The following is a 23923-nucleotide window of genomic DNA, read 5'->3' as shown; positions in this document are numbered from 1 at the left end:
TAACAACAATGGTCGCTTTTTTTCTCTCTTCCCTATTGCTCATAGACCAAGAGTTCCAGATGTTGGTCCACGGCTAGATTCATCGTCTCTCTTTTGTTGATGCCACCTAGGTCCTATTAATAAGAGGCGCTTTACATGATAACGTGGGAAGGAATTGAGTGAGAAGTAGTTGTGGCACTATAGCAGTGTAGCCTCCTATCTCTTTTTTCTTGTTTATTCCACCATGGAATAATTGTTATTTCTGACTCCTTCCTTTGGGCATTATTGTCAAAACATTTTGGGCCAAGGCTGTAATCTAGGATCAGAAGCTACTAAAGTTTATTTCAGAAGAATTGGGGACAGGTAGAAACCCAATAGTTTACAGCAGCAAAGGAAACAAGAGAAGCATTTGGAGCCCTTAGGTACAACCTGGCCTTACCTGACCCAGGGTAACCCTGCTTCCTGCTCGGCTTCACTAATGAACTTTGACTGCAGGCACTGTAACAGTGTGATGCTGCTCACTGCTGGATGCCATGCCCTGCCCAGGTCCCATCAGAAATGGGCCATATTTAGCTAGAGATGGTAGACTCAGTCAAGATCCTCTTATCTAACGTTGTGCTATCTAGCCCTACAAGAAAGAACCAGCTGGTCTTTATTTGCTTGTAAACTTCAGTATAACCCATTCACCAGCCCTTTGTGCTAAGAAATTCATATTCTGGAATCACTCACACATATAGCTTGAATATTAGTTTCTCCTTTAAGATTTCATTTCCTCTTTCTTGTCTGATTCCTGCTATAGTTCCCTTAATGAACCCTTACCCTCTTCAAATTAATGGTCTTAGTTACCTAGCTTGAATATTGGTTAAAAGTGTTCCTTTTTTTTAAAGATTTTATTTATTTATCTTTAGAGGGTAAGGGAAGGAGAGAGAGAGAGAAATATCAATGTATGGTTGCCTCTCGTGTGTACCCTACTAGGAACTGGCCTGCAGCCCAGGCATGTTCCCTGACTGGGAGTCAAACCACAATACTTTTGTTCGCAGGCCCACGCTCAATCCACTGAGCCACACCAGTCAGGGCTAAAAGTGTTCTTTCTAAGCTGGACTTTCTTCCATCCATCTATTCATTCTCAAGGTATTAAAACTTGCTCAAAGCTCGTCATCTAGGGCTTGGACAAGCCTAGTTTGACCCACAGTTGGACGTTAATTCTTGTATTATTAAGTATTAATAACCCACTCTGTCCCACCCGATACACAATTCCCAGCGTAGGAAATGTGGCCCAGTATCAGGAGACTCTGTAGTTCTGAATACCAGCAGCATTCATGAGTAACACAAGTAGAATCAGTGTAAGACTTAAGAATTGAAAGATGTAAAAAAAAAGAAGAGGAAAGAGTAAATAATTTGAGAGAAGGAAGTGGTGAAGCAAGGCAGGAAGAGAAAAGGAATGGGGGGGTACGTGTTGAACCCTAGTCTAATGGCAGGATTAGAGTCAGGATTTGAACCCACTCGATGGTTATGAATCTGACTCTGAGGTCTTAGGACAGGGGTGTCAAACTCACTTTCACTGGGGGCCACATCAGCTTTGTGGTTGCCTTCAAGGGGCCAAAATAGTTTTAGGACTGTATAAATGTAACTAGTTCTTAACTGTTAAGGAGTTGAAATTACATTTGGCCTTTTGAAGGCAACTGCAAGGCTGAAGTAGACCCTGGTGAAAATGAGTTTAACACCCCTGTCTTAGGAGGTTCTCTTGAATTTAATCTAGATTTGTTGTCATTTTAGCAAAATGATTAATATGGAAGAAATCAGGAATGGACAAGGAAATAGGCTGCTCATGGTTCCTTCTTTCACTGATTGAGAGGAAGACCAATATTTTGTTTTAATTTTCATGTTCATTAGTGAAGCTAAGAGAGTTATCCTGGGTCAGGTAAAGTCAGGTTGTACCTAAAAGCTCCAAATGCTTCATTTCTTTTCTAGTGGCCATGGTCTAAATGAATTGCCTTTTTTTAATAGAAGAAATTATATTTAACATTCGAAAATTTGTTTTCTCTGCCCATATACATACACAGTATATATATATATGTTCATGTAGCCAGTTCAGAATCAGTTAAACTGCTTGGCTAATATGAAAATAAAGATTTATCTAGTTTTAAATTTAATAGAGTAGAAAGAAATGATAAATTAAACTGTGAAGTTCTTCAACATCAGTAAGTTTCACACAGCTGCAGGGATAACTTGACGAAAGGACATGTTCATCCAGATGGCCTGTGCTGGCCTGCTTCCCATTCCTGCAAAAGATATGTTATTCGCTCCCAGGGTAGCTCAGGGAAAGAGCTGATTATGGAATTAAAACAACCAATGTCCAATTAACCCCTGTTTTGGTCAATGTTTTCTACACAGTTTGGATAATTGGCATACTTTAGTTCCATCAAGGGAGGCAGCTGGTTTATTGGTTAGTTCAAGCTCCTGGGAATAAGAAATCTGAAATTCTCTTACCAGCTCTGCTCCTAAAAACTCTAAGTATGACCTTGGACATCTTATTTACCTCTTTGTATCATTAGCTTTCCCCATCTGAAAATTGGAGATATATATTGCTCTTAGACCGTACATGAGGCAGAAATACTGTAGGAAAAGTAGTGTTGGTATTTGTAGAGGTCTTTAGGACCATGGATTAAAAGGTGCAGTTTGTCTTACATGGTATCACTACAATATCTTAGTAATAGGGATGCTGTGACTACACAGAAGCCCACTCAATAAAGCTTAAACTTGGGGGGTTTTATTAGAGATACACAGTAGGCTCTTCAGGAACCCAACTATAGAAGTGCATTGCACCTTCTCAAAACTGAAAAACTATTCAGCCAGTCCTTGCTTTCTTTTCTCTCTCCCTTTTGTCTTCATTTCTTCTTCTCTGTAGGCAACTGCTTTGTTCTTTCAGCGTACTGACACCTCTGCATACTTATCTGTGAGATGTGGCCTCATTAAAGCAATCCAAAAATGAAGAGTTTCGTTTCTTTGAATTTCAGACCCCAAGAGAGGAAATGAATTGGTCCATTTTAATCAGGTTCCTGAAGTTGGTCCATTTTCCTGTGGCTAGTGGACTGGGAATAGGTTCTTTAAGAAAAAGGTATAAGGGAGAGAGAAATGATAGACATTCTTTGTACACGAAATTATTCTTTGGTTTAAGTAAACATGTTTTATAAAATTATAAAATAAAAGAATTAATTAGCTAGGTTATTAAATTATTTTATTGATCCAAGTTATGTTTTAGTTTTTAGGATATATAGGGAATATGTTAAAGCATTCAACAGATAATTTTGAGTGAGTCTTAGCTATCAGGCATGGGGATACAAATGCAAAACACAGTCCTACATCTCAAAGGACTTTATGTGAGTGACTGGCAAGAAAAGGATTTGGGGGAAGTGGGGAAAAATCATTTGGTGTGGTGCTATATCCCTGAGTAATAGAATAGTTAACATTAAACAAGTACTTATAAAATGCCAGCTGTTACACTATTTTACATGCATATCACATGTAATACAACAGCTTTGCAAGCTACATGCTATTTGATACTATTTTATAGCTAAAGTGAGTTCCAGATGGATAGGTAACTGGACCAAAATCACCTACTGATGAATTGCAGAGTCAGGAATCCAGAGACTGTGTATTCTCATAACTATTGAGCTTTGTGGCCTTTCTAATAAAAAACAAGAGACTTAAAACAATAGAGACAAGGTTTCAGAAAATAGGAAAAGTAATCCAAAGTTTTCAAAGTGCTGCAAAAGCATTTGCCTTATCAAATGTTTCCAAATTCACTCTTGTCATAGTCTGTGGCAATATAATACAATAAGAAAGGCTAGAATTCACAAGACCCTAATATGGTTTTGATGAGCCTTTTACTGGCCAATTTAACCAATCATTCCATTGCTCTGACCTTTAATATTCTTGTTTGTTAAAATGTAAATGAAGATAATACAATATTCTGCCAACCTCATGAGGAGAAACGAATCAAATAGTAGTTTTGTATTTTGAGGAGGAAATAAGGCTTAAAGCACTTGGGAAAAAGCAGGGGTTTTTTAATGTACGGTGAACTCCACAGGAGTGAGCAGTCTGTGGGAGAGAGCTCCCAGGAGATTTATGCACATCTTTGGCCAGTCAAGAATTTGTAAAGAACTGCATCTTTGCATCACCTACCATAGACTGGTGACCAGGAATATTCCTCTTCTTTGTTTGCCCTTTGCTAGACTATTGTCAACAGTGGAGCTTAACTATCTTATCTAGACATTAACAGTGTCATAGACTTAGTGGAATATAGCAGCTATTTTCTAGTGTTTGAAGAATAACCGAAGGATTAGTTTTATTTTCTGTGTCCCCAAAAGGACCAGGGAGGGACAGGCTGACAGGAGACAGATTATAGTCCAGCTCAGGGAAGAATTTTATACTGTGGCAGTTGTGCAGATACGGAATGAGTTCTCTGAATAGTGGATAACGCTGCTGAGGACCTGATTGGTGTGTAGTCACTCTGCTGAGCATTATGTGAACATTGTCATATTAATTCTCGAGGCCCATGAAAGAGGATTGGTTTTTGTACATTTATGAACAAAACTTGCGAGAGCAGTTAACTTGCCCAAGGTCAAACAGTTGGTAACTGGAAGAGCCAGAAATTGAACCCAGAACCACATGATCCCAAAAGGTACCATATTGGAACATAGTCCAGGGTCAGTAGAGGTTTCCAGAAATAAACTATACAACTAGAGTTGGCAAATAGGTTATAAAGGATGACTGATTAGGCAGATGGCCTTTGAACTAAATTTTAACCTTAAATTCTGTGGTCCTACCGTGTTTGTAGAATCAGTTTGCAAGATGTACTATAGAATCACTACAGGAAAATAGGTTTCTTTTCATAAAAGGTAGCAGCTGCTCTGCAAGCTTCATACAAGTTCTATTAATTTTTGTTACCAATATTATGGTAATAAAGTGACAAAGTTTGTCACTTTAGTTTTTTAAAAAGTCATTAGTCCAAGTAACTAAAGTGTCTGCCCCCCAAAAATTGTAATGATAGACAAGGAAATTTCACTTGAATGGTCTAGTATCTTTACACAGATGCCTAAATAAATAGCTTTTATATATAATATGATTTGTTTTTAATATATATTTAACAGTATCTTGCTGTACATTTTAGAAAATTGGGTTTTGAAAATCTTATCCATCTATATCAAAGTTAGGTATTTCCTGGACTCACATGACTTCTCCGTCTTTTCGAACCTGAGAAACAGTATTTAGGGTTCATACCATGCGATGAAGCAACAGGAAATCGGAAGCTTACCCTCAGTGTAGGTCCAAAGAATGAATGCGGGCATGGTAAGAGTCGAAAGGCATGACAGTGACAGGTTGGCTCTTGTGCCACTTTTCAAGAGTTGCTTGGCTGATGTTTTTTTCTGTTGAGTTGGTTTTTAGTTCTTCAGGTTTAAAGTCTTTAAAAAGTAATTTTACATATTCTAATTGAGTCTCTTTATGGTAGGATAATGTTTTTATTTAGCCACACACAGTGAAAGCTCATACTTGAAACTCTCCAGTGAAACAGATCATTCAAAGAGAAGCTTTGACCAATTTGATTTGATCTATCGCACAATGTATAGGGTTCGGGCTCGCTAGCACGGCATGACTATTTACTTCAGTGACTGATTTTTTACAGTGGGGCCAGGGAAGCAGTTTGTTTATTGTGGCTGACACAGTACAGAGTTAATTCATAAAGGCTTTCTTTCCCCATTTTGTCATAACTGTTCTTTAGGCTGAGTTGTATTTATCTGGTTTTAGGGAATAAATATTTTGAGAAAATTTAACAAAATAATATGTTAATATAAAATAAGGTTTTTTCAACTTTTTTAGAGTGGGTTGTCTGAAAGGGAAAGATGTAGTTTGAAACATTTGCTCATTCTTGGTATAGACTGTGGCCATATTAGATCTTAGAAACCTTGACTGGGAGATGCCATTAAAAGAAGCTAAATGAATGTGATTATTTTTTCCAAACAGATAATAAAACAAAGATCCTCTTATAAAAACTTTAAAATCTTCTAAATATATATGTGTTTCTGAAATGTTTATATCTTGTGTTCTAACAGAATACTAGTCACATATTTTCCAAACCCGCAGAACTTCCTATGTGTGATAAAATACTTTATTACTCTTGAATTTTGTCATCTTTTTGTTAGTTTATATTCAAGGGGGCGGATATCTTGAATTTAAAACAAAACATTATACATAACATCATACCATTTTAAATTGTAAGGTACCTTAGAATTATGACAGCCCATCTCTCATTTCACAGACTCAGGAGGCTTCAGAGGTCGACTTGCTGCCTGTACTGCAAGGAGTGCTCTCTTTGCCAGGTGCTGGGACCTAAGGATGACAAATACGTAATTTTTGCCCATAAAGAGTTTACACTGTAAGGGCCAGGCATAAACCAAAAATTTTAATTTAATTTAATTTACTTATTTATTTTTAGAAACAGGGTAAGGGAAGGGGAAAGAGAGGGAAACATCAGTGTGTGATGGCCTGTCATGCACCCCCTACTGGGGACCTGGCCTGCAGCCCAGACATGTGCCCTGACTGGAAGTCAAAGCTAGTGGTTCACAGGCAGCACTCAGTCCACTGAGCCACACCAGCCAGGGCAGCAAATTTTTTTTTAAAAATTAATGCGGCTATAGAAAGATCCACCAAGTCCTGTGGAGTCCTAGAGATGAAAAACTACCCTCAGCCTGTGGAGTTCAGGGAAGGCTGTCCAAGTAGGTGTGAGTGCTCAGCTGAAACTCAGAATAAAAAAGATATTTTTAGCTTCATTATAGGCAAATAAGGTTTATTCTGTGATTAAAAATGCATTATATGATGCATTTTTAAGTTTGATGTATTTCATGAAATGATGATAGTAGGAATTATAGGGGGGAGTGGGGGGCACTAAGCAAAAGGTTTACTTTATTCTGTACCACATTATTTCTCCCACTGTTAAATCTTTTATTGTGTATAATGACAAGAATATAAAACAAATTATTTATTTTATATAAATGCTACAACTGAAAGCACAGTAAGGAACAAAACAAGAAAACAATATAGCAACAGTAGGAAATACTGATGTAAAATGTCAAGTAATTGATACTAGGGCCGAACAAATTATGAAACAGAGAAGTGAGAAGCACAGTATTTGTGTGTCATTTCACATATCATTCTATCTCCAGAAAAAAACACAAAAAATAAGGGAAAATGTACATAATAAAAATTGATATTCTTGTAAAGCATTTAATTTTTTAAAGGATGCTAATAGTAGATAGTAGTAGTTGTTTTTAATGATTTCTAACTGCTAATGTTTTTTTTTAATAAGTTAGAAAAAGCCTGGCCTTGTTCCCTAGACTGTGGTTCTTGTTTCTTCCATAGTTCATAGTAGTCTCTTCTAAAGCCTCCTCACTACCACCCCCCTCTTCAGTCTACATCTGTGTCGAAGCATCAGGTGCCCTGGTGTGTCTCATGTGCAGGTGGTCCCCCTGTTCGGACTGAACGTCTCTGAGGCCTGGACGGCAGCAAAGCTGGGCTGCAGTTGGGTGGTTACTGGTTGAGGTTGCTGATATGATTACTGCACACAGTTGCTTATGTGTAGAGATGGGCAAAAGAAAGGCCCAGGGGAAAGTATGGTGGTAATTTCTTCGTTAAAAACAAAAACATTTAAAGTAAATAGTCTACCAATGGTGTTCCAATAGCTTTGTTTCCCTATTTGAAGAATGCATTTTAAAGTTACTTGTGACTGTTGGAAGATAGAGATTGAATCCAGGTACATTGTGAATATTCTTATTTTTCTGTTTATTAGTCCTCTTTCTAGTTTGTTGAATTCATATTGACAGATATCATCAGTCTCTCTGTCCATGGATGGAGTTGGTAGGGATATTTCTCTGTCACAATCTGACCAAAATCTTTGATCTAGAAAACTTTGTGTTTCAGGACATTATAGGGAAGAGTGATGTCAAAATTCATGTTTCATTCACGAAAAGGCAGCATTTCCCCCCAGGCAGCATATAAATAAGACACTTATTAATTGATAAGTACTTCCTCTAAATAGACCTTTAAAGAATTGTTTAGAAATAGACCTAAAAAAGAATTCTATTAAAAAAATAAGTCAACAGACTTTGTGATCAAAGCTTGATATATAAAATTAGTATCTGTTACTAGTAATTTTGATATGCCCACATTTGGCTGTTCCTGGTAAAGCAAATTCCATTTTCAGTGGTATTTAATTTGAAAACTTGATATAAATGTATTTTCTTTTGACTTTGTTATTGAGAATCACCAGCAGTATTTCTATGATATATCAGTTCTGTTTTTTTTATTCAAACCTACTTAATTCATGAAAAGATATTTTTACAAAATGGAAAACTGATCATTGAGAACATTTACAGAACATGTATCATAATTATGCAAATTATATCAAGAAAGCTGTTAAAGATGATAATGTGAGTTATCAAGGAAAGCTGTTATATTATAAATTTACTTCAAAAGCATTATATATACTTAAGATGATTTTTTGATTGGACTACTTAAGTAATAAAATTTGTCTCATAATTCTTAGTTTCTTAAATTTAAGGCAAATTTAATATCTCATTTGACTAGCTGAAGCAATTTATGGTTTAATTAGATAATTGCATTGTTTAGTAATATATCCATTAAGAATCACCTTTATTGCTGTTGTTGATAACCAGAATTTTCACTTATATGTATATTTTGGAAAGTCTCATGGAAGATTATGGATATATTATAAAACTTCTGATTGAACAAGTTTTTAGCAGTTAAACCTATGTATTTGGGAAGAAGTGGCCCAAGATATTGAGGAATATACAATTAATTTCCATTTTAGCTAATATAAAAGTGTGGAGGTGGGGGGGGGCTTGGTTAATTCCAGGATCTGCAAGTTAAATTAATTTCAAAATTGTCACATGGTAGTGATTGGTTCTAACATACAAAACATGAAATAAGTATGCAGACATATATACACACATGAGTAAAATTCATGATTCTAAAACATGGAAAATGCTTTATAACAAAAAGCACATGAAGATCTTGTCTTCAAAGATGGAGAACATTTTTAAAACAGACTGTACCCTGTGAGTAAATGCAGAGTGTCTGGTAAGTGTACTAAAAGCCCAGGAGCTTTGATCAAATGCCAGCTGTTACATCAGTTCTGTTGGTAATTTTTCTTCCTGATCTGTGACCTTGACCTTGTGCTGTGCCTGTATGTCAAATTTACTTTAGGGATGGGAGGACCATAGTTGACTTCAATAGGACTTAGGCCCCAATCTTAAAGAATCTGTGTGTATGTATTTAAATTCTAGAAAGTACCAAAACACCATTTTCCATTATAGCTCATATTTTACTGGAAATTGGAAACTGTTAAGCTTTTAAAAACTGATAGGAAGCATTGATCACTTTAAAGAGCTATTGGAAGAACTATACCCACTGTTTGTTTTATATTTAAATGTTTTTGTCACACTATGTGCTACCAAAATAATGTGTTAATCATAATTTTATGTTTCTTCAGGGATATTGTTTCTCTGAGAACAGTAGAAGGCAGTGAACAGACATGAATATTAATGCTAAATAAATATCATATGTATTTTTATCATGTAATAATTCTCTCACTGTATTTTTAGAACTATAGTTAGAGTTAATTTTATTTAGCAATTTCTAGGTTGCTGTGTGTCTTAAGACATTGCAACACAGCATCCAGAAAAGTACTGCATTTTTGGAATAGAAATTGTTTGGTAGTTAGGTTCTTTCTCTAGCTCCTTTGATTCTGTCAGCCTTTTTAACTTAAAATTTCCAAATTTCTCATTTTAATTTTGATTTAAAATTAATTTTTAAATAAATTGTAGAGACAGAGGTAAATAGATGGTGGATTTTATTGAGTTTGATTCATATACCTAAGTCTTCTGATGATAATTCAGAACAAAGAAGCTCTTATTAATTCTCTGTATCAGCCATAAGGGATATTTGTGTCTGTTGCCAGGAAATTATTTCACCTCTCCTGAATTTATCTGTTATTAGGGATCCTAAATCTTTACTATTGCATTTTACTTAGTACACAGCTATTGTGAGATAAGCAAAAGATCCAGTTTAGATATAAGCTCATATTTAGTTATAAATAAATATCTTTTTGAAATTTGATGACTCCATTGCATTGAAGAAAGTAGTATAGATAAATAACTTTCGGAGATTGCATGGGTAAAGAGTATGGCTATTTCAAAATCACTTCATTCCCCTAGAATTCACTAAAAAGGTTATAAAGCATATTGGTCATGTCTGTTTCTACAACTTTTTGACAACATATCATCTTTTTGGTTAAAATGCATGTCATTTTTATCAACTAAAATTTGAAAAGTCAATTGGAATCATAGAAATGAAATTTTTAATTTGAAGAGGTCTTGGATAGACCTCTATCCAGGGATACATATGTTCTTGTTTTGAACACAGTGAAGCACTCGTGTGTCCTAGTGAGTCTCTTTTAATAGGAATGTGAATGACAGTATTTCAGTCCTGTGGAAGCAGCTGACAGCAAGTTAAAGCTGATGGACCTGGAAGTTAGAAGCAAATTTGGCCTTGGGCAAAAATGTGTAAATCTCTCAGGTTGCAGTAGAGAGTCTGGGCCTCTGTTTTACTGCCATGTCAGTAGTTTCTGTCACCAGTCTCTGAAGACCATTTTCGTCTAAAATGCGAGCCCCTGGAAGAGGGCAAGAAGCTCTTTAAGGTCTAATTGCAAATGTTGAGGCCCTCGCTTGAACAGAATGTGTTAAAATAAATTTATTTTATTGGCACCCATCAAATTGTACAACCACATGTCTATCTTTTGATAAAGATAATACTACCAAGAAAGTTATTTTCAAAGGGCATACAATGATTTTGATAACTTTTTTTTCAAGAATATAAATATTATCTGATACACGAAATTTCAGGCCTACCTTTTTACTATGCACTTATTTCCTGCTGTGAAATGGCAACAATTGAGTGTTTCTTTTATTCTTTTTCTTTTTTTCAAAAACATGTAATTTATGGTGAGGATTGACTGCAGTCTCTGGTTTTCGGTGAAGCCCTAGAACCCTTATCTGAAGTGTTATTTTTCTTTTCTTATTCTGTGAAATTAAGTATTGGGATTTATTAACTGTTCATTGGTCCTTGGAAAGTTAATCTTACCTATTTGGATAAAATTGTTGTTATATCTTCTCAATAAATTGTTTTTGGGTTTTTGTTTGCTGTTCAACTTTTAAAACTAACTTTCAAAGTCTCACCATAGAGAACATTGAGAGTTCTCTCAATGATTTCTCTGGATTTGAATTGCTTAAATAAAAGGGATCAATAATTAGAACTTTGAACTAAAATATTTCTTCTAATCTTTCATAAAACAGCTTAATGTTTTTCTTTTCTATCAAAAGCATCTCCTAAATAATCCATAGTGGGATTTAGATAATATTGTTTGATAGGAATTATTATTGAATACCACAATTAAAAGCCTTTCAATTACTTCTTCATTTTGAGGAACCAGAGCTGAGAATCCAAAGAATCATTAACACAATATTACAGAAATACCTTGAAACTCAATACTTATATTGGTATTACTTGATAATGCAGAAGAAATTGGAGTAGATTTCATGGAAGTAATCACAAAACATGAGATATTCATTAGACATAATTTAAATAGCATACTAAGTGACTTTGTACAGTGTGCTTTAGTGGAGAATTTGATTGCAAGTAAGATACTGAATCTTTTTTTTTTAAACAGCTGGAGAAAAACCTTTCTCATTATTGGTCAACCAAAAGTAGTCTCACATATAAGAATCCTACTAGAGGCATTCTTCATTTACCCAAGTAAAATTTTATTACTCAGAGTTATTTTTAAAAGTGTTTTAAAATGTAGCAAACTTTTCCTTTGCTGAATAAAGCATTTTCATATACATGGCAATGGAAACAGTTTAACTGCTTGAGAGAATCAATATAACATTTGCTTGGAAACTATTCATTTGTGAAATATTTATAACTGTCTTATTGATTAAAGCTCTGAAGAAAGTTTCAGCTTCAATATAATTTCATGTTTTTTAGGTATTTAAAAAATGTAGCTTTTTAAAAAACTTCTCTGTGAATTCAAGCATTTGACTAGATATTCCATTAAACTAGTCTTTGTGTTGCAATTTGGATCTTTCCTAAAATCTGTCAGCATATATGGTCAAGATACCATAGAATTCTTTCATAGTTTAGTTTGATTTTATTAATTTAAAACTAATTCTGCCTGGCCATTAGAGTAATTTTTTTTTACTACATGCTAGTGGACCAGTACAATCTCAATGATTTAAAATCTAAGAAGTATTTTTATGTTCATAAACAGTTTTAAATTAATAAAAGGAAGATCAGTTTATAACTTTAACACTGTAAAAGTAGTTGAGCATGAATTTTATTAAATTGTCATGGAATACATTAACCTTCAATATATAGTAGTTTTTTTTAGTTTTTCTTTTTTAAAATATTTTTAACGAGTAGAAGGACTATATATATTACATGGTTTATATTCTTTCTTTAAGTTTTAATAGAAAAAATATTGTATCTTGCTATTAGCATATATTTTAAACCTTTTATAAACCAAAAATACATTATGAAATCTTAGCGATCATACTATTCCTCTATCTTTAAGCATTTTGTCATTTAATCTTGGGAATTAATTTATTTCCAGCTGTGTCAAATAAAGACTAAAATAGTAAGTCAACAGAAAAATTTGGAAGTGCCTCGAAGGATGATGCGGTATATGAAATAAGTTATCATTACTGGTTTTCTTATTGTGTAGCCTATTAATACTGTATCATCTTTTAAGAAACAAATTTTTAATGTTCAGTAAAGAAATTTACCTTTACTTTGTCTGTCATACCACCAACCTAATGTTTGAAGACAAGATATTAATATAATTTATTTTAGTTTCTAAATGAAATATTTTCTTCTAAAATCCCATGAGTTGTAAAATTGATAAGGTGTTCATTGGAATTTTTTACTTTTTTTCCTGCCCCATCCTTGCTTTTACTCTCTTTAATGACACTTACCCTCCATAAACCAAATGTTTTGAATAGTTCTGTTCCCTTTACACAGAAGTAATTTAGCAGGTGTATGCCATACAAGTAGAGTCTACGAAGAAAATGAAGAGAATGTTGAGCATCTTTAAATAGACAAGTACATGAACTCTAGTAAAGTTCTTGTTGAAGTCAGGGAGAAGCCGTGGGTCCACTGAGAGGCCAGTGAATCACATTAGTTTATAAATATCCTAGATATAAATATATTCCTTGCAAATGTAAAGTTGCATGGTTCTTTTATTTTTTTATTTGATGTTAACTTTGACATGTTGTGTTTTGTGTAATATGATTGCTACTGAAGCAACATTGAGCACATTACATCATTGTAGTACAATATTGTCTGAATTCATTATACGGTGCAATAGGTCTCTATGGCTTCTTTACTACTGGTTACAAGTTTGTACCCTTAAACACCATCAGTCATGTCTCCTCATCCCTTATCCCCTTGTAACCTCATTTTATTCTCAGTTATTTTTTTTACAGGTTGACTTTTTTAGATTCTGCAAGTCATACTGTATAGTACTTACGTGTCTCTCACTTGCCTCACTTAGCATAATATGCTCAGGCGTTATCTGCGTTTCCCATTTCCCGTAGCTGAATAATAATCCCATTACATATTACATCTTTTTTATCTCTTTACCCGTGGATGGTCATTTGGGTTGTTTCTGTATCCTGACTGTTGTCAGTAATGCTGCAGTTAATACGGGTGTGCATTTTAGATTGGGTATAGAAGAAGCCAAGTCCTTAACTGTGTTAACATTTGGATATTTTTAACTGAATATACTCAAGTAGTGTTAAAAACATCTGGTGACATTATGAAGTAACATGTTTATAAAATCAAGCAAGTGAACTGTATGTTGATGATTGAAGATAATGTGGTTGTCTTTTTACTGAAAGAAAATGAGCCAGGCTAATCCTAACTTAAAAGTAAACGATTTTAATATTAAGTATATTTAATAGGCAGTAGTAATATTTTGCATTCTTAATACCCTAATATCTGTAGGTCCCAATGCACTGTATGTATCCAAGTATTATACCTCTTTTTTTTCTGAATTTCTCAATTAAAGTCTGTACTATCAAAAGGAAAAGGCAACACTTAGAAAATGTGTACGGATTGTTATGATTTCTTACACTCTCATTGTTTAAAAGATAGAAAGGGAAGTTATCTAAAGAAATTGGGCTCAGTTTCCTGAAGTTTTCGATTGTGTTGGGGCTTGGATTTTTCCTAGGGGTCTGAGTAAATTTAGGCCTAAACTTAGTCTCAGAGTTACTGCTTTCTTAGGCGCTGCGTTTTCTGCCGGATTGGTGGCAGGGGTTGCTGCTGAGTAGCACCTGGAGCAGTCAGTCTCTCCGGAGAGAGACTCCTGAGAGTTTAGTTTACAGACTTGCCTGTTAAAAAAACAGGTTTCTAGGGGAAGCTCTTTTTCACTCTGCTACATGTGTTGGTGCTGTTTATAGAATTTCTTTCAAAGAAATCAATGAAAAATAACCACCTTGACTTAGACAAAATTTTGTGGAAGCAATTATTCATCTTCCCTTCAACTCTATTCTGAATTGTTTCTTGCCACTTTTCCACAGGATGATGTGCTAGCTGTGTGTAGAGTCATAGTTATATGTGTATGCATTATAGTCACCATATTCTCTAAACTAAAAATGTAGTGCAAGTACCCTAAAACATTTTTTAAATTGCTTTTTATTTAAAGATTTTCAAAATCACAGATAATATTTTGATTTATAATGCTTATTGATACAGACTCACAAAAAAAGAAATGGCGTGGGTGGGGAAAAGAGTATTTTATATCAGAAACATCTTACAGAATGAGGGTTACTACCTGTCTCCTTGCGTCTGGCAGGAATGGACCTCACATTAAAATTTCTACATAGAGCACATAAGATTTAAAAATTGACACATTAAAAAACCTTTGATAGATCTGAATGTTTACATAAATAATGATTCTCTGCTGTTTTTAATGTCATGGTAAAAAGTGGGCTAAAGTTGTGATTATATATACATGTTTATGAATGTGACTAAGACTGTCAACACAGCAAAGACCTACAAAATAATCTTATACTTGTTAGCGATTTTTGTTTCTTTGAAAACAGAAATTCTAAAAATTACTTAATGGAATATCTGATGTTTGGAGGATGATATTAGAAGTGAGTCGGTTTTGGAGGCCTCAGCCCCACATCAGACTCATCAGATGGGTCCCTGCCATGGGCATCTCTTTCCCTGGACCTGCACCTCTGCCTTTGTTCCTTCCTAAGCTCAGGTAATGGAAGGAAGCTAAACCCAGCTCCCTTACAGAGCTGTATTGCTATAAAGTAGACTTAGTATTCGCATTACTTTGCAGAAGTGTGCTTATGAAAAGTCAAAAACTTGGTGGCCTTTGAAGACAGTTATGTAATATTAAAGTATTTAATTAATTTGATCATTTTTATAATATGATTTAATTTATAGCATTTCCAGCAGAGATTTCTTTTTTTAATATACTTTATTGATTATGCCAATACAGTTGTTCTATTCCTCTCCTTCATTCCCCTCCACCCTGCATACCCCCTCCTCCACCGTTCCCCCCCTGAGGTTTCTAATTTAATAGGAGTGGCAGTAATTATGAAAGAAGTGACAAATGCATTTATATATATTCTACATATATGTATACATAAAAATACAAGTACAATTTTTTGCTTATAGATATCATAGCACAATTCTAATTCTATACCTCCTTAACTTTTTTGTTTTTATTTTTTAGAACACTGATATTTGCATTTACTGAGGAACAGAAGATGAAAAAGAATCAGGATATTCACTGAGGATTAAATCTGCTTGATGCTGCACACCTGTGTGTTAAGGACTTCTGCTGCTTCTTGCTTAGAAGTTGATTATCTCTGTGGTCAAACAGCATTGGAGTTCGCCTCTTATCTTGTCATTGCCAGAAGAAATCCTGGTCAGAATGGAACAGTACATGACTTTTTAATTACTATGGAAGATGATAAACTGACACTCATTTATTAAAGTTATCTCTCTCTCACCCACAGAAAACCATTCTTTAAAGTGAATAGAAACCTAGCCCTTGTGAACACTTCTATGAACATGACTCATGGAGAAGAGCTTGGCTCTGATGTGCACCAGGATTCTATTGTTTTAACTTACCTAGAAGGATTACTAATGCATCAGGCAGCAGAAGGGTCAGGTACTGCCGTCGACAAAAAGTCTGCTGAGCGCAATGAAGAAGATCAGAACTTTAACATTGCTGGTAATGCATATCCTGCCTGTCACAGCAATGGTCCAGTTCTCAATACACATACATATCAGGGATCTAGCATGCTGCATCTCAAAAAAGCCCGACTGTTGCAGTCTTCTGAGGACTGGAATGCAGCAAAGCGGAAAAGGCTGTCTGATTCCATTGTAAATTTAAACGTAAAGAAGGAAGCTTTGCTAGCTGGCATGGTCGACAATGTACCTAAAGGCAAACAGGATAGCACATTACTAGCCTCTTTGCTTCAGTCATTCAGCTCTAGGCTGCAGACTGTTGCTCTGTCACAACAAATTAGGCAGAGCCTCAAGGAGCAGGGATATGCCCTCAGTCATGATTCTTTAAAAGTAGAGAAAGATTTAAGGTGCTATGGTGTTGCATCAAGTCACTTAAAAACTTTGTTGAAGAAAAGTAAAGCTAAAGATCAAAAGCCCGATACCAATCTCCCTGACGTAACTAAAAGCCTCATCAGAGACAGGTTTGTGGAGTCACCTCATCATGTTGGACAAAGTGGAGCAAAGGTCATGAGTGAACCCTTATCCTGTGCTGCAAGATTACAGGCTGTTGCAAGCATGGTGGAAAAAAGGGCTAGTCCTGCCACTTCACCCAAACCTAGTGTTGCTTGTAGTCAGTTAGCATTACTCCTTTCAAGCGAAGCCCATTTACAGCAGTATTCTCGGGAACATGCTTTAAAAACACAAAATGCAAATCAAGTGGCAAGTGAAAGACTTGCTGCTATGGCCAGGTTACAAGAAAATGGCCAGAAGGATGTCAGCAGTTTGCAGTTCTCAAAAGGAATGTCAGGCCATCTTAATGGTCAAGCAAGAACATCATCAAACAAACTAATGGCTAGCAAAAGTACATTTCAAAATCCAATGGGTACTGTTCCTTCTTCCCCCAAAAATGCAAGCTATAAGAACTCACAGGAAAGAAACAACATAAAACAAGCTGCTAGCAATAGCTTGCTTTTACATCTTCTTAAAAGCCAGACCATACCCAAGCCAGTGAATGGACACAGTCACAGTGAGAGAGGAAGCATATTTGAGGATAGTAGTACACCTACAACTATGGATGAATATTCGGATAACAACCCTAGTTTCACAGATGATAGCAGTGGCGATGAAAGTTCTTATTCCAACTGTGTTCCCATAGACTTGTCTTGCAAACACAGAATTGAAAAACCAGAACCTGACCAGCCTGTTTCTCTGGATAACTTAACTCAGTCCTTGCTGAACACTTGGGACCCAAAAGTCCCGGACATAGATATCAAAGAAGATCAAGATACCTCAAAGAATTCTAAGCTAAATTCACACCAGAAAGTAACACTTCTTCAATTGCTACTTGGCCATAAGAATGAAGAAAATGTAGAAAGAAACAGCAGCCCTCAGGAAGTACAGAGTGATGTGACAAAGTTCAGTAAACAGGCTTATGCGAGGACGTCTGTAATAGAAAGCCCCAGTACACATAGGACTACTCCAGTGAGCACTCCTCCATTACTTGCACCCACCAAAGCAGAGTCTCCCATCAATCTTTCCCAGCACTCTCTGGTCATCAAATGGAATTCCTCACCCTATGCCTGCAGCACTCAGTCCGAAAAGCCAACAAATACCGCATCTAACCACTTGATGGACCTCACAAAAAGCAAAGAATCACAAGAAGAGAAACCAGTCCAAAATGAAAGTGCACAAAACTCGGCGACTTTCAGTGCAAGTAAACTGTTACAGAATTTAGCGCAGTGCGGGATGCAGTCTTCCACGTCAGGGGAAGAGCAGAGACCTAGTAAACAGCTCAGCGTGAATACAGATAAACCCACTGCTATGATTGATAGATTCAGTAGCCCTCTGCTCTCAAATAAAACAAATGCAGTTGAAGAAAATAAAGCCTTCAGTTGTCAAGCAACAGGTTCTGAACCAAGACTTTCTGGTTCTGAAATAGAAAACCTTCTTGAAAGGCGCACTGTTCTTCAGTTGCTCCTGGGAAACCCCAACAAGGGGAAGGGTGAAAAAAAAGAGAAAACTCCTTTAAGAGATGAAAGTGCTCAGGAACATGCAGACAGAGCTTTAAGTGAACAAATATTGATGGTAAAGATAAAATCTGAGCCTTGCGATGACTTACATGTTCATAATACAAATGTGCACTTGAGCCATGATGCTAAGGGTGCCCCATTCTTAGGCATGGCTCCTCCCATGCAGAGAAGCACAGCTGCCTTACCAGCTTCCGAGGACTTTAAATCGGAGCCCATTTCACCTCAGGATTTTTCTTTCTCAAAGAATGGTCTGTTAAGTCGATTGCTGAGACAAAATCAAGAGAGTTACCCAGCAGATGATCTGGACAGTGGTCACAGGAACAGTGAGCTGACACTTTTAGAATCTAAGAATCTTTGCATGGTCCCCAAAAAAAGGAAGCTTTACACTGAGCCATTAGAAAACTCATTTAAAAAGATGAAAAATAACAGTGGCCCAGAGGTACTGTATGGGTCCTTGGTTAGCCAGCAAGAGCTGAAATTTAGCAGAAATGATCTAGAATTTAAATACCCTGCCAGTCATGGTTCAGCCAGTGAGAATGAACATAGGAGTTGGGCTAGAGAGAGCAAAAGCTTCAATGTTCTGAAACAGCTGCTTCTCTCCGAAAATTGTGTTAGAGATTTGTCCCAGCACCGGAGTAACTCTGTCATCGAGAATAAAAAGAAAGGACACAAAAACAATGTGACCAATAGCAAACCTGACTTGAACATTTCTCCTGTAAATGGACTGATGTACAGTTCTGCTCAGCCCAACTGTTGCGTGGATAACAGGACATTTCCATACCCAGGAGTAGTAAAAACTCCCATGAGTCCTCCTTTTCCTGAGCACTTGGGCTGTGCAGCGTCTAGACCGGAGTCCGGGCTTTTGAATGGGTGTTCCGTGCCCAGTGACAAGGGACCCATTAAGTGGGTTATTGCAGATGTGGATAAGAGTGAGTATGAAAAAGACTCTCCGAGACTAACCAAAACTAACCCAATACTGTATTACATGCTCCAGAAAGGAGGCAATTCTATTACCAGTCGAGAGACACAGGACAGAGACATTTGGAGGGAGCCTTCGTCTGTTGAAAGTGTCCCACAGGTTACAGTCAAAGAAGAGTTACTTCCTACTGCAGAAACTAAAGCTTCTTTCTTCAATTTAAGAAGCCCTTATAATAGCCATATGGGAAATAATGCCTCTTGCCCACACAGCACAAATGGAGAAGTTTATGGACTTCTGGGAAGTATGCTAACAATAAAAAAAGAATCAGAATAAAATTTACCTGATATCAGCTTTGGATTTTTAAAAACTAAGTAGTATGAACTTGAGATCTGTATAAATAAGAGCATGATTTGAGAAAAGCATGGTATAACAAACTTTTTTCATTTTGAAAAGTATTGGTTACTGGTGATGTTTAAATTTGCATACTGCTTTTTGCTTTATGTTAGATGTCATGAGGAAACAACTGAACTAGCAATTGGTTGTTTAACACTTCTGTATGCATCAGATGACAACTGTGAGTAGCCTATCAATGAAATTCTTTAAAATCACAGACAATAGACATAAATTAAAATGTAAATTTCCATCCATAGTGGATAAATTTATTTTGCTGCCTGTATGAGGGTACTTTATTTTGCTTTCAGAAGTCAGGCTACATAACATTTTCTTTTCAGCCCAAACTGTTAAATAACTCTTTAAAGGATAATTATTGAATAAAAAACCTAGTGCTGATTCACTTGTCATTATCAATTCAAAAGTAAATTAGAAAAAAATATGCTTACATTTTTCACTTTTGCTAAAAACAGACAAACAAAAATTTATTTTTAACTCTTGGAAAGGATTTTGTGGTTCCCAGTGTGTCTTCCCCACCCCGGTTCTTTGCAATATATATTTCTTTAAACCTTGTACTACTTGTACTACTTAGTAAAAATAACAATTGATTGAAGTTTGATAGATCCTTCAAAAAAGGGGGGCAGATTTTCATTTTTGTATTTTAACTACTTTATTAAATTAATATTCCTCCTTTTACAGAATTTGGAAAGTTAACATTTATCTTCAGGTGGTTTCCTGAATAGCTGAAAATTTAAGAAGTTGTTTTTAACAGAAGCAAAATGGCTTTTCTTTGGGCAGTTTCACCATCTCTGGTCCCTGTGAGTCTTATGGCCAGAGTTTCTTAAAGCTAGACTCAGGCCACCTGTATGAGAACCATCTGGAGTCTTTATTTTAAAATGCGCATTCCTAGGCAGCACCTCAGTGCTACAGAACAAGAATCTCTGCTAAGTGAACCTGCGAGTCTTCCATCTGCATCTGAACGCATTTAGGAAGAAACCCTCTAGGTGTTTCTTCTACACACTGAAGTTTGACAACCATTGCTTACAACTTTTCACAGAACACAGGACTATAAAAAAAGAAAAGAAAACCATTTGATGCCTGTATTTTCCCCAGTACAGTCACACATTAACTAAATATTTGCAATATTGTAGTTTGTATATTATCGTTATATCTTTGGAAATCGGGTTCAGAGCACTTTTTATGACAAAAAAAAATGGGTAGAGGGGAAACTTTCATATCTGGCTCAACAACTCAGGAAAATCTGTGATTTATGTGTTCTAACGAGTAACATCTACTTAATTAGCCTTAGGGAATGGAATAACAGGGCCACTTACCAAACTCAGGTGATTTTAGGATGGTTTAGAAACTTCTCCTGAATACATCCTTAACTTCTATTAAAATCATTATCCTAAGAACAGTGTTGACAAACATGGAAACATTTATTTCAAACCCAAGAAAGGCACTAAACTCAGATCAACTAAAAAGAAAAGTGCAAAGGGCACATATACATGACAGAACAGAATTCTACACAGTCACCGCACTGATGTGCTTTACAGTAGTGGTTAAGAGTAAGCATTGATGTTGTCTTGGAAGAATGTAATACATTATTGAGCCACGTGGGGTTTCGATCTTGAAACAAGTCCGTGTTTTTAAGTTCAGTTTCCACAATCCACAGTTCTTTCACCAGATGTTTTTGTTTTAATTGTGAACAGGTTAACAACTGACCTATCCAAAATTTTGTTATATAATCAACTCTTAATTAGAAGGAATCCTCTTTGAAGTTGTTCTACTTGAAGTTGTTTCTAAGATTTTTATATTAAAACTAGGTGGTATTTCCTAATGTGATCTAAAACCCTAAATGATTATTTTTTTCTCAAAATGATTTGTAAATAGTTACTGAACATATTATGAAATAATAGGAGTGAATATTACGCTACATCATGGGGAGAGGAAGTCATGCTTATTTTGAAATGAAAATCCCACCGGCCAGTGCGCTGTTCTGCTTCATCCCATACTGACGCCGTGGCAATCATTGTCTACACTGTTTCAATAAGCTTTTAAACAAGTCCTTTTTTTCTGCCATTGTGAAATCTGGAGCCTTGGAGGTACGCTAGGGGAAAAAATGGGCTTTTAAAAGAGCATGAAATTTAGGTCAGGGAAAAGAACATCAAGGGCCAGCATTGCTGTTATTTTGTGTGTGTGTTTCTTTGGTTGGTTAGTTGTTTCTGTTGTTAACAGTTAAAGGAATGAGGATATTTAATACATGAACACGACCACACAGAGTGCTGTTCTAATTTATTGGAGAATGTCCCCAATTTGAGTTGAGGATAATTTTAAAGAAGAGCAGTGGGAAAAGGCATATACCCATAAATTCACTTTGTTTATGCCTATGTAGGTACAGGGGTACACATATACACATTTTCAAGGACTATTTTAGATACCTAGACAATTTCCTGATGAAGTCATTTGTGAAAGGTACTACAGCTCTCATTGACATCAGTAAGGTAGCATTACCTGTTTATTCTCTGCTGCATCCTACAGAGGAGTAAACTGGTGAGAGTATATATTTTATATATATATATATAACATGTATATATATATTGACTTGTTACATGAAGATGTTAAAATCGGTTTTTAAAGGTGATGTAAATAGTGATTTCCTTAATGAGAAATACGTATTTTGTATTGTTCTAATGCAACTGAAAAGACTTTTAATCTCTTTGCTTTCTGTATATTCCATGTATAAGTGTAAATATAATCAGACAGGTTTAAAATTTGTGCATGTATGTATACAGTTGCAAGTCTGGACAAATGTATAGAATAAACCTTTTATTTAAGTTGTGATTACCTGCTGCATGAAAAGTGCATGGGGGACCCTGTGCATCTGTGCATTTGGCAAAATGTCTTCAGTCAAATCAGATGTTCATCCCAACATGGCAGTATTCCATTTCTGGACATGACTTCTGTGGTTTAAATTTGTGAAAGAATGTGCTTTGAATCCAAGGGTCTTAAAACTTTTTAAAATCAAGTCAACCACTTTTCAACATAAAGAGTTCACACAACTACTTTCATGAATTTTTTAATCCCATTGGAGCATTATACCAGGAGTGTTCCAGTGCTGGAATACAGGCTCATTACCATTCATGGTATGAATTCTGGGGTTTACACAACCAATTTTGATGCGCTCTCAGTATATAATTTGTCATTTTTATTAGAAACTTAATTTCTTCATGTGATGTCATGAAACTGTACATACTGCAGTGTGAATTTTTTGTTTTGTTTTTTAATCTTTTAGTGTTTACCTCCTGCAGTGAATTTGAATAAATGAGAAAAATGCATTATCTCTGGTTTGAAATGACTTATTTTGTGGGTTTTCTCTGAATTTGGATTTTTCATAAACATAAAAGTCTGTGGTTATGAAAATAGCAGTAAGTCTTCCAGGATTCTTTGCCTTTCCCAGAAAAATAGGGGAATAAAAGAGGAAGGTGGCCAGCGAGTTAGTGTAGCTAGAGATAGGGCAGTTGGTGCTCATAGCCAAAAAGACAACCAGCCTATAGTCTGTCCGACCTGGCCTTAATTCTGTTATTCATTATGTAACCAGAATGATCACTGTAGAGTTTTATTATGGGAGTTTGAACACTGTCCGAGGTAAATTTAATTTGATACATACTTGTTTTAAGATCTTATTAGAAGATTTTAATCCAAGTTTCAGTGGGTATTAAATTTATTTTAAATAAGAGAAAGTTTTCAGTCATTTCTCATTAAAGAGTGTTTGCACATGTAAAAATACTGTGTATCAAGAATGAGTACTTGAAAATAATGAGCAATATGCATACACAATAAATAACTGAGAACAATTCATTATTTAAAAAATTTTGTGAACCGACGGCCTGGGGGTTTTATTACAAATACATTATCAGTGATAATTTAGTGTATGAGAAAGGCATTTTCCCAAAGATGAGTTCCTATTTTCTGGAATGAAAATGGGCCTATTATTATCTAACAGTGAACATTTTGCAGTCTCCTAACAGGTTTATAAATAGTTTCTAAAAAATACCCAGTAATAGAAGTATGTCCAACTTTTCTACATTATTAAAATGTTGAAATGTTACACCTTGGTGTATGTGTAAACACCAGAATCAGTTCTACAACCATGTTTTATTTGTTGATTTGGTAAAAAAGCATGACAAATACATCAAGTAATATATTGTCCAAGAGGGAT

At 35.6% G+C, this 23923-nt stretch overlaps 1 protein-coding gene across 2 annotated transcripts in view; it reads left to right on the top strand.

Annotated features, from left to right (window-relative positions):
* The window catches only part of NRIP1 (nuclear receptor interacting protein 1), a 45727-nt gene extending 22685 nt beyond the window's left edge, over positions 1-23042 (top strand). The window contains exons 3-4 of one of the 2 annotated variants that reach the window (XM_053667204.1): positions 15863-16057; positions 16149-23042. In XM_053667204.1, the coding sequence (XP_053523179.1) occupies positions 16198-19644 (3447 nt within the window). In that variant the 5' untranslated portion in view covers positions 15863-16057; positions 16149-16197 and the 3' untranslated portion in view covers positions 19645-23042. Of the gene's footprint in view, positions 1-14756; positions 15383-15862 lie in introns of those variants that run through there. The other variant, XM_037136400.2, reaches the window with a different exon arrangement.
* Positions 23043-23923: the final 881 nt, after the last annotated feature.

This window comes from Artibeus jamaicensis, unplaced genomic scaffold (assembly GCF_021234435.1).
Source record: "Artibeus jamaicensis isolate MK-2021 breed Jamaican fruit bat unplaced genomic scaffold, CSHL_Jam_final contig_466, whole genome shotgun sequence".
Classification (NCBI taxonomy): domain Eukaryota; kingdom Metazoa; phylum Chordata; class Mammalia; order Chiroptera; family Phyllostomidae; genus Artibeus; species Artibeus jamaicensis.
Note: the sequence above shows the minus strand (reverse complement) of the source record. Positions and strands in the feature narration are given on the sequence as shown.